Raw genomic sequence first — 12,245 nt, 5'->3', positions numbered from 1 at the left:
GGTGCAATTGAAGATGGCAATGACTAATCTATGCATACAACTGAACTAATGAAATCGATTGTAACACAATCCAAGGCCAGCAAGCAATTCAGCGCCCAATTTTTTTTCCTGCATGCATGTTGCAAAAAAACCGGTTTAGTAAACATTTCTAACTGCTTGCTTATATAGTGGCTCAGCAGATATCAATTGGTGTATCAATATTGCCAATATATTAAGCAGTGAACAAATTTTCATTGAAACATACACAAACACATCTCTTGATGAGATGGCAGAATGGAACTTTTTGATGTGCCAAAATGATAGTACATACATAGATGTGCAACAAACATCGTCGGGTTATTATGACCTCTCTAGCTAGAATTCCTACTTGTGCACACACGCATAATTACTTATTACAACTCATTTTGCAATCCGACTTGAAAATTGAGTTCTACAGAGAATTTATCTAATTCATGAACAGGATCAACATATATCATTTAACAACAAGAAGAAAAGGGAGGAAAAGTATAAATATATAGGTGTATGTGCAGATGCTATAAGACGAAGGAACCTAGGGCAGGAGAGTGCCGACCGTGTGTCACGCATTGCCTCTGGAATAACTCCGGCGGGCCTTGCTCCGCCATCGCCGCTCGCACCCTCTTTACTCCGGCGATGTCGACACCGAACAGCCTAACGACGCGGACTTGTTCTCCTTTGACAGTCTCCACCACCGGCAGCGGCGACGCAGATTTGCCGCCGTCTACGGTCGTGTTCTTCTTGCAGTCGATGAAGAACTGCTTCTCCTGCCCGTACGCGGAGCACGAGAACACGATGGAGTCGCCGGCAGCGAGGTCCTTCTCACGGACGAAGCGACTCCAGCCCTTTGTGAGCACGTAGCTCTGACTGCTGTTCCAATACGAGTACCGGAACCTCCACACCTTCCCCTCACCGTCCTCAAAGTTGAGCAGCACGCCGTTGCCGGTGGTGGTCGTCGTCTCCGGGGTGCGCTTCAGGGGAAAGTGCTTCTCGGCGTGTTGCTTCGGTACCACGAGCCGATTGAGCTTGCCGACATCGCTTGGGGTCACGGCCTTCTCGAAGAGGGGCTCCCGTGCCCACGACGGCGTCGGCTGCGCGCGGACCCCCATGCCGCGGCCGCGTCTCAGACCCTGGCGGAGCTCGTCAGCGTAGGTGTGCTTCCGGAGCATGTCGACGATCTCGGCCTTGGAGTGCGCTGCCAGGAAGGCGAGCTCCGCCTCCGCGGCCGCGCACGGGAAGTTGGTGGCGGCATCGCGGCCGCGGTACCTGAGCGCGGCTACGTCGTAGGCGCGCGCCGCCAAGTCCTGGTCCGGGAACGTGCCGAGCCAGACGCGAGCGTGGCGCTCGTAGATCTGGGCGCCCCACCGCCCGTTGGGCTGCGGCACCACGCCCTTGAACCGCGACGACGCCAACTGTGCCGATGTCGACCGCGAGGTCACGGACTCGTCGGCGATGACGACTGGCAGGCTCAGAGCCATCGGCGATCTTCCGGCGGCGCCTGACTCCGTCGTGGCCGTGGACGCGCTGGAAGAGTACTGGGAGGAGTGCTCCACCGTGGAGCTCAGGATTTCCACCCCCATGGCTGCTTGCTTTTCTTTGGTTTCTTGGCGTGTGTTCTTGGAGTTGTGTGTTTATGTGTGTTTATACAGGTTAAGATGAGTGCTGTTCTAGCTAGGGCTGGACGAAGATGAAGGTGGTTGTTGTGGGGTGTGTACACATGTGTTGGTGTATATATAGATATTGCGGGGATGCATCTACATGTGTACACGATGTGTGGAAGTGGAGTAATATTTCCGGCCATATTCAGTTTTTGGTTAATTTGACGTGATGGTGGAGATTTTAATTTTTGCACCCTCCCAAAGCTCCATATTACATGTGGTTTTCTGCTGTGTAGAAAAAGCATGGGAGCTAGATACTATTTTATTTAGCAACTTGGATGTTGATGTATTGGTTAATTTATTGTAAAATGTTCTTGATGCATGTAGTACCATATGGTGGCTATCCATAACCCACATGAATGAGTAAAACTGGCTTAGTGTAAAAAAAAATTCACATTGTCTAGAAGATATGCATGAACAATATACTTATGGTATGTACTGTGTTAAAATTACTCCCTCCATTTTTATTTACTCTACATATTAGAGTTGACTGAAGTCAAACTTCGTAAAGTTTGACCAAGTTTATAGTAAAAAGTACAAATATTTACTATAACAAATCTATATGATACATTCGATAATAGCTCTAATGGTATTGATTTGTTATTGTATATGCTAATATTTTTGTTTATAAATTTTGTCAAAGTTTACAAAGCTGGCTTTGACTAAAACTAATACGCGAACTAAATAAAAACGGAGGGAGTACCACGCATAATTAATAAACTAGCTCTATTCCCAAAATAATGTGTAGTCAAGTTCTTTATCATTGACAACAAAAACCTAAAAAAAACTATATTTGAATTCCTTAGCTGTAATTGTATCATTGATTTCTCACAATAATACTTTTGTGCAACCTAAAAGAAAATGTCTACCAATCCAAAATAATAGTTTGCTAGTCTTTTCTAATTATTTATGTGCATATTCGTATGCATATTTTTGGTTAAAGTCGCTCATTCGAAAATGTGGAAAACCTAAACATCGTTTGTTTTAGTAAACACATATTAGTTTTCTCATATTTCCTTTCTTCTTGTTTGTCATGTACTTTGTACTTTCTTACTATGACCGTTGTTGATCTTCATGGTCTAGAAAGGACATGCTTTATTCACACCGTCATATTCATACTATGTACCATCGACGAATCAAACACTATTGAATTTTCTTAAATCAACCCATTATCAATACCACATGTCATCAATGGGCTAATTTAGTTCTTGTGATATGGTTATTGTTCTAGCGTTCACAATTTTTGAAGTTACTATATAAATAAAAAAAAGTTTACTTGCTTGAGTTTATCGTGCCGCCAAGCAAAGAAAAGCATCAATGCTGAAAAGAACACCTTACAAAGAAAAAGGAAATCCCAGGCCATTAAAAAAGGATCTGCCTCGATCGTGGCAGTATCCGACTACAAACATTATGGCATGTAACCAAAACCTAGAATTAAATCTAGTTTGTAGAATATTTCATTAGTGTGAGTCAGCTTTTCACGTGTACATTTATGTTTGGACAATTAACACTAGTAGAAAAAGGGCCTTTAGTCCCGATTCATAAGGGCCTTTAGTCCCGATTCTGGAACTGGGACTAAAGGGTCGGTACTAAAGCCTCCCCCTTTAGTCCCGGTTCTTACTGGAACCGGGACTAAAGGCCCTCCACGTGGCCGCTGCCTGGAGGTCCACCTTTAGTCCCGGTTGGTAACACCAACCGGTACTAAAGGAAATTTTATGATTTTTTTTAAATTTTTCATTTTTTTTTAGATTTTTCTTTTAAATTTCAAATTTCTGAATTATTTTAACCTCTAATCTCTAATCACCCCTCATCACTGCTCAATTTAACCTTTAATCTCTAATCACCCCTCATCATTCCAAATCATCTAACTTCCCGAACGGTCACCCATCCTCTCACTACTCCAGCCTATTCTCCCTCGTTTCCAAGTCTGCATTTGTTGTTTTCCTGACAATAGTAAGATGTCAATCCTATTAACCCTCAGGAATTTAGCTTGAGCATGAAGTCACACATTTCACTGTTTGAGTTTGAAACTATTGTTCTAAAATCAATAATTATTTAGTAACACTAATATTTCTTGAATAAGTAGTTTGACCACAGTTTGACCCTAGTTTGACCACAGTTTGACCATAGTTTGACCAGATTTGACCAAAATTAAAAAAACTGAAATAATTATTTAGTAACACTAATATTTCTTGAATAAGTAGTTTGACCATTGTTTGACCACAGTTTGACCATAGTTGACCAAAATTCAAAAAAACTGAAATAATTATTTAATAACACTAATATTCTCGAATAATTATTTAGTAACACTAATACTTCTTGAATAAGTAGTTTGACTAGATTTAACAAAAATTCAAAAAAAAACTGAAATTTGAGCATAACTTTTTTCCTTTTAGAATTTGAGGATTCTAAAAATTTGCAAACAGGCCATAGGCTGTCAAAATCGGAAGCGGATTTTCGTTCTGAACATTTTGATATAGTATAAGTTTTTCCCGACATCGTATGCAAAAGTTATAGCCATTTACATTTTCCCTACACTTTTTGCAAAACATGTCCACATTTAAGTTTTTAAATTTTCCTAACTAGTAGATGTAGTAATATAACTACCTCTCGAAGGATTTTATTTTTTGAAGTTTTTATCATTTTATTTTGATTTTTTTCAAAACAAAAAAGGCGATCCCGGGGGGTAGAGTTTGAAAATGGGACCTTTAGTCTCGGTTTGAGACACAAACCGGGACTAAAGGGCATCACACCCTTTAGTCCCGGTTCGTGTCTCAAACCGGGACTAAAGGTCTAATCTTTAGTCCCGGTTTGAGACACAAACCGGGACTAAAGGGCATCGCACCCTTTAGTTTTGGTTCGTGTCTCAAACCGGGACTAAAGGGCTCAGGTGAACCGGGACTAATGCCTTAGCCGCACGAACCGGGACCAATGCTCACATTAGTCCCGGTTCGTGACTGAACCGGGACTAATGTGAATATTGCCCCGTGACCAAAGCCCTGTTTTCTACTAGTATAAGATAAGAACATAAATTCTATTATCTGGTGTCAGGGCCCCGATTCTAAGTCACACCGATCTAGCATGTAACACATCATATCACTTTACGGCCTCACGCACAGTATTCCCACGGGTGCCACCTTACCTGGCCCGGGACCGTTTGCGTCTTTTGGCTCACGTATATGATAATGTCGCTAGCATCCATATGACAGAGAACCCGGGCCGACATGACTAGTCGTAAACCCAAAGTGGCACTAACTTACAGGGACATGCATACATGACCCAGTCTCGAACGTGTCCGTTATCAACGTGTGAATCCGGGTTGTAGCAACTGGGCTAACAGGACTCCGGGAACCCGGGCTGTAGCAGGCTAGCAGGACTCCGAAAATCACCGCGTAACATTTCCCCGAAGGGACAGACACAGGAACGAAGTGGATCACATGCCGGCCAGTCTAAGTGTTCCGGAGCAGTAGTAACTGGGCTAGCAGGACTCCGGTAAACATGATATAATTAAGGAAATAAATAATAACTTTATTATTGCCTCTAGGGCATATTTCCTTCAGTCTCCCACTTGTACTAGAGTCAATAATCTAGATTACACAGTAATGATTCTAACATCCATGGAGCCTTGGTGCTGATCATGTTTTTCTCGTGGAAGAGGCTTAGTCAGCGGGTCTGCAACATTCAGATCCGTATGTATCTTGCAAATTTCTATGACTCCCACTTGGACTAAATCCCGAATGGAATTGAAGCGTCTTTTGATGTGCTTGGTTCTCTTGTGAAATCAGGATTCCTTTGCCAAGGCAATTGCACCAGTATTGTCACAAAAGATTTTCATTGGACTCGATGCACTAGGTATGACACCTAGATCGGATATGAACTCCTTCATCCAGACTCCTTCGTTTGCTGCTTCCGAAGCAGCTATGTACTCTGCTTCACATGTAGATCCCACCACGACCTTTGTTTAGAACTGCACCAACTGACAGCTCCACCGTTTAATGTAAATACGTATCCGGTTTGCGATTTAGAATCATCCGGATCAGTGTCAAAGCTTGCATCAACGTAACCTTTTACGATGAGCTCTTTGTCACCTCCATATACGAGAAACATATCCTTAGTCCTTTTCAGGTATTTCAGGATGTTCTTGACCGCTGTTCAGTGATTCACTCCTGGATTACTTTCGTACCTCCCTGCTAGACTTATAGCAAGGCACCCATCAGGTCTGGTACACAGCATTGCATACATGATAGAGCCTATGGCTGAAGTATAGGGAACATCTTTCATTTTCTCTCTATCTTCTGCGGTGGTCGGACATTAAGTCTTACTCCTCTTCACACCTTGTAACACAGGCAAGAATCCTTTCTTTGCTTGATCCATTTTGAACTTCTTCAAAACTTTGTCAAGGTATGTGCTTTGTGAAAGTCCAATTAAGCGTCTTGGTCTATCTCTATAGATCTTAATGCCCAATATGTAAGCAGCTTCACCGAGGTCTTTCATTGAAAAACTCTTATTCAAGTATCCCTTTATGCTATCTAGAAATTCTATATCATTTCCGATTAGCAATATGTCATCCACATATAATATCAGAAATGCTACAGAGCTCCCACTCACTTTCTTGTAAATACAGGCTTCTCCAAAAGTCTGTATAAAACCAAATGCTTTGATCACACTATCAAAGCGTTTATTCTAACTCCGAGAGGCTTGCACCAATCCACAAATGGATCGTTGGAGCTTGCACACTTTGTTAGCCCCCTTTGGATCGACAAAACCTTCCGGCTACATCATATACAACTCTTCTTCCAGAAATCCATTCAGGAATGCAGTTTTGACATCCATCTGCCAAATTTCATAATCATAAAATGCGGCAATTGCTAACATGATTTGGACAGACTTAAGCATCGCTACGGGTGAGAAGGTCTCATCGTAGTCAATCCCTTAGCTTGTCAAAAACCTTTTGCGACAAGTCGAGCTTTGTAGACAGTAACATTACCATCAGCGTTAGTCTTCTTCTTGAAGATCCATTTATTCTCAATTGCTTGCCGATCATTGGGCAAGTCAACCAAAGTCCATACTTTGTTCTCATACATGGATCCCATCTCAGATTTCATGGCTTCAAGCCATTTTGCGGAATCTGGGCTCACCATCGCTTCTTCATAGTTCGTAGGTTCATCATGATCTAGTAGCATGACTTCTAGAACAGGATTACCGTACCACTCTAGTGCGGATCTTACTCTGGTTGATCTACGAGGTTCAGTGGTAACTTGTTCTGAAGTTTCATGATCATCATCATTAGCTTCCTCACTAATTGGTGTAGGTGTCACAGAAACCGGTTTCTGTGATGTACTACTTTCCAATAAGGGAGCAGGTACAGTTACCTCATCAAGTTCTACTTTCCTCCCACTCACTTCTTTCGAGAGAAACTCCTTCTCTAGAAAAACTCCGAACTTAGCAACAAAAGTCTTGCCTTCGGATCTGTGATAGAAGGTGTACCCAACAGTCTCCTTTGGGTATCCTATGAAGACACATTTCTCCGTTTTGGGTTCGAGCTTATCAGGTTGAAGCTTTTTCATAGAAGCATCGCAGCCCCAAACTTTCAGAAACGACAACTTTGGTTTCTTGCCAAACCATAGTTTATAAGGCGTCGTCTCAACGGATTTCGATGGTGTCCTATTTAACGTGAATGCAGCCGTCTCTAAAGCATAACCCCAAAATGATAACGGTAAATCAGTAAGAGACATCATAAATCGCACCATATCTAATAAAGTACGATTACGACGTTCGGACACACCATTATGCTGTGGTGTTCCGGGTGGCGTGAGTTGCGAAACTATTCTGCATTGTTTCAAATGTAGACCAAACTCGTAACTCAAATATTCTCCTCCACGATCAGATCGTAGAAACTTTATTTTCTTGTTACGATGATTTTCAACTTCACTCTAAAATTCTTTGAACTTTTCAAATGTTTCAGACTTATGTTTCATTAAGTAGATATACCCATATCTGCTTAAATCATCTGTGAAGGTGAGAAAATAACGATATCCGCCACGAGGCTCAACATTCATTGGACCACATACATCTGTATGTATGATTTCCAACAAATCTGTTGCTCTCTCCATAGTACCGGAGAACGGCGTTTTAGTCATCTTACCCATGAGGCACGGTTCGCAAGTACCAAGTGATTCATAATCAAGTGGTTCCAAAAGTTCATCAGTATGGAGTTTATTCATGCGCTTTATATCGATATGACCTAAACGGCAGTGCCACAAATAAGTTGCACTATCATTATCAACTCTGCATCTTTTGATTTCAACATTATGAATATGTGTATCACTACTATCGAGATTCATCTAAAATAGACCACTCTTCAAGGGTGCATGACCATAAAAGATATTACTCATATAAATAGAACAACCATTATTCTCCGATTTAAATGAATAACCGTCTCGCATCAAACAAGATCCAGATATAATGTTCATGCTCAACGCTGGCACCAAATAACAATTATTTAGGTCTAATACTAATCCCGAAGGTAGATGTAGAGGTAGCGTGCCGACCGCGATCACATCAACTTTGGAACCATTTCCCACGCGCATCGTCACCTCGTCCTTAGCCAATCTTCGCTTGATCCGTAGCCCTTGTTTCGAGTTGCAAATGTTAGCAACAGAATCAGTATCAAATAACCAGGTGCTACTGCGAGCATTAGTAAGGTACACATCGATAACATGTATATCACATATACCTTTGTTCACTTTGCCATCCTTCTTATCCGCCAAATACTTGGGGCAGTTCCGCTTCCAGTGACCAGTCTGCTTGCAGTAGAAGCACTCAGTTTCAGGCTTAGGTCCAGACTTGGGTTTCTTCTCCTGAGCAGCAACTTGTTTGCCGTTCTTCTTGAAGTTCCCTTTCTTCTTCCCTTTGCCCTTTTTTCTTGAAACTGGTGGCCTTATTGACCATCAACATTTGATGCTCCTTCTTGATTTCTACCTTCGCGGCTTTTAGCATTGCGAAGAGCTCAGAAATAGTCTTATTCATCCCTTGCGTATTATAGTTCATCATGAAGCTTTTGTAGCTTGGTGGCAGTGATTGAAGAACTCTGTCAATGACACTATCAACAGGAAGATTAACCCCCAGTTGAATCAAGTGATTATGATACCCAGACATTTTGAGTATATGTTCACTGACAGAACTATTCTCCTCCGTCTTGCAGCTATAGAACTTATTGGAGACTTCATATCTCTCAATCCGGGCATTTGCTTGAAATATTAACTTCAACTCATGGAACATCTCATATGCTCCATGACGCTCAAAACGTCGTTGAAGACCCGGTTCTAAGCCGTAAAGCATGTCACACTGAACTATCGAGTAGTCATCAGCTTTGCTCTGCCAGACGTTCATAACATCTAGTGTTGCTCCTGCAGCAGGCTTGGCACTTAGCGGTGCTTCCAGGACGTAATTCTTCTGTGCAGCAATGAGGATAATCGTCAAGTTACGGACCCAGTCCGTGTAATTGTTACCATCATCTTTCAACTTTGCTTTCTCAAGGAACACATTAAAATTCAATGGAACAACAACACGAGCCATCTATCTACAATCAAACATAGACAAGCAAGATACTATCAGGTACTAAGTTCATGATAAATTTAAGTTCAATTAATCATATTACTTAAGAACTCCCACTTAGAAAGATATCCCTCTAATCCTCTAAGTGATCACGTGATCCAAATCAACTAAACCATGTCCGATCATCACGTGAGATGGAGTAGTATCAATGGTGAACATCAATATGTTGATCATATCTACTATATGATTCACGCTCGACCTTTCGGTCTCCGTGTTCCGAGGCCATATCTGTTATATGCTAGGCTCGTCAAGTTAAACCTGAGTATTCCGCGTGTGCAACTGTTTTGCACCCGTTGTATTTGAACGTAGAGCCTATCACACCCGATCATCACGTGGTGTCTCAGCACGAAGAACTTTCGCAACGGTGCATTCTCAGGGAGAACACTTATACTTTGATAATTTAGTGAGGGATCATCTTATAATGCTACCGTCAATCAAAGCAATATAAGATGCATAAAAGATAAACATCACATGCAATCAATATAAGTGATATGATATGGCCATCGTCATCTTGTGCTTGTGATCTCCATCTTTGAAACACCGTCATGATCACCATCGTCACCGGCGCGACACCTTGATCACCATCGTAGCATCGTTGTCGTCTCGCCAATCTTATGCTTCCACGACTATCGCTACCGCTTAGTGATAAAGTAAAGCATTACAGCGCAATTGCATTGCATACAATAAAGCGACAACCATATGGCTCCTGCCAGTTGCCGATAACTCGGTTACAAAATATGATTATCTCATACAATAAAATTTAGCATCATGTCTTGACCATATCACATCACAACATGCCCTGCAAAAACAAGTTAGACGTCCTCTACTTTGTTGTTGCAAGTTTTACGTGGCTGCTACGGGCTTAGCAAGAACCGTTCTTACCTATGCATCAAAACCACAACGATAGTTTGTCAAGTTGGTGTTGTTTTAACCTTCGCAAGGACCGGGCGTAGCCACACTTGGTTCAACTAAAGTTGGAGAAAATGACACCCGCAAGCCACCTGTGTGCAAAGCACGTCGGTAGAACCAGTATCGCATAAGCGTACGCGTAATGTCGGTCCGGGCCGCTTCATCCAACAATACCACCGAACCAAAGTATGACATGCTGGTAAGCAGTATGACTTATATCACCCACAACTCACTTGTGTTCTACTCGTGCACAACATCAACGCATAAAACCTAGGCTCGGATGCCACTGTTGGGGAACATAGTAATTTCAAAAAATTTCCTACGCACACACAAGATCATGGTGATGCATAACAACGAGAGGGGAGAGTGTTGTCTACGTACCCTCGTAGACCAGAAGCGGAAGCATTAGCACAACGCGGTTGATGTAGTCGTACGTCTTCACGGCCCGACCGATCAAGCACCGAAACTACGGCACCTCCGAGTTCTAGCACACGTTCAGTTCGATAACGATCCCCGGACTCCGATCCAGCAAAGTGTCGGGGAAGAGTTCCGTCAGCACGACGGCGTGGTGACGATCTTCATGTTCTACCATCATAGGGCTTCGCCTAAGCACCGCTACAATATTATCGAGGATTATGGTGGAGGGGGGCACCGCACACGGCTAAGAGAATGATCACGAAGATCAACTTGTCTGTCTAGAGGTGCCCCCCTGCCCCTGTATATATAAAGGAGCAAGGGAGGGAGGCCGGCCGGCCCTTGAGGCGCGCCAAGGAGGGGGGAGTCCTCCTCCTAGTAGGAGTAGGACTCCCCTTTCCTAGTCCAACTAGGAAGAAGGAAGGGGGAAGGAAAGAGAGGGAGAGGGAGAGGGAAAGAGGGGCCGCGCCCCCCTCCCCTAGTCCAATTCGGACTCCCCATGGGAGGGGGTGCGCCACCTCATGGGCTGCTGCCCTCTCTCTCCCCTTAGGCCCACTAAGGCCCAATACTTCCCCGGGGGGTTCCGGTAACCCTTCTGGCACTCCGGTTTTCTTCGAAATCACCCGAAACACTTTCGGTGTCCGAATATAGCCGTCCAATATATCGATCTTTATGTCTTGACCATTTCGAGACTCCTCGTCATGTCCGTGATCATATCTGGGACTCCGAACAACCTTCGGTACATCAAAATATTTAAACTCATAATGAAATTGTCATCGTAACGTTAAGCGTGCGGACCCTACGGGTTCGAGAACAATGTAGACATGACGATACACGTCTCCGGTCAATAACCAATAGCGGAACCTGGATGCTCATATTGGCTCCCACATATTCTACGAAGATCTTTTATCGGTCAGACCGCATAACAACATACGTTGTTCCCTTTGTCATCGGTATGTTACTTGCCTGAGATTTGATCGTCGGTATCTCAATACCTAGTTCAATCTCGTTACCGGCAAGTCTCTTTACTCATTCTGTAATACATCATCCCGCAACTAACTTATTAGTTGCAATGCTTGCAAGGCTTATGTGATGTGCATTACCGAGAGGGCCCAGAGATACCTCTCCGACAATCGGAGTGACAAATCCTAATCTCGAAATACGCCAACCCAACAAGTACCTTCAGAGACACCTGTAGAGCACCTTTATAACCACCCAGTTACGTTGTGACGTTTGGTAGCACACAAAGTGTTCCTCCGGTAAACGGGAGTTGCATAATCTCATAGTCATAGGAACATGTATAAGTCATGAAGAAAGCAATAGCAACAAACTAAATGATCAAGTGCTAAGCTAACGAAAAGGGTCAAGTCAATCACATCATTCTCCTAATGATGTGATCCCGTTAATCAAATGACAACTCATGCCTATGGTTAGGAAACATAACCATCTTTGATCAACGAGCTAGTCAAGTAGAGGCATACTAGTGACACTATGTTTGTCTATGTATTCAAACATGTATTATGTTTCCGGTTAATACAATTCTAGCATGAATAATAAACATTTATCATGATATAAGGAAATAAATCATAACTTTATTATTGCCTCTAGGGCATATTTCCTTCAAATCCGCCG

General features: G+C 42.9%; 1 protein-coding gene across 1 annotated transcript; it reads right to left on the bottom strand.

Annotated features, from left to right (window-relative positions):
* Positions 1-389: 389 nt before the first annotated feature.
* On the bottom strand, positions 390-1,613 carry LOC123057725 (AP2/ERF and B3 domain-containing protein Os01g0141000). Its single transcript, XM_044480635.1, has one exon. The coding sequence runs from the start codon at positions 1,593-1,595 to the stop codon at positions 534-536; it is 1,062 nt and encodes a 353-aa protein (XP_044336570.1). The 5' UTR covers positions 1,596-1,613; the 3' UTR covers positions 390-533.
* Positions 1,614-12,245: the final 10,632 nt, after the last annotated feature.

Source organism: Triticum aestivum, chromosome 3A (genome assembly GCF_018294505.1).
Source record: "Triticum aestivum cultivar Chinese Spring chromosome 3A, IWGSC CS RefSeq v2.1, whole genome shotgun sequence".
Lineage (NCBI taxonomy): Eukaryota > Viridiplantae > Streptophyta > Magnoliopsida > Poales > Poaceae > Triticum > Triticum aestivum.
The sequence above is the reverse complement of the archived record's forward strand: the minus strand, read 5'-3'. Positions and strand labels throughout refer to the sequence as shown.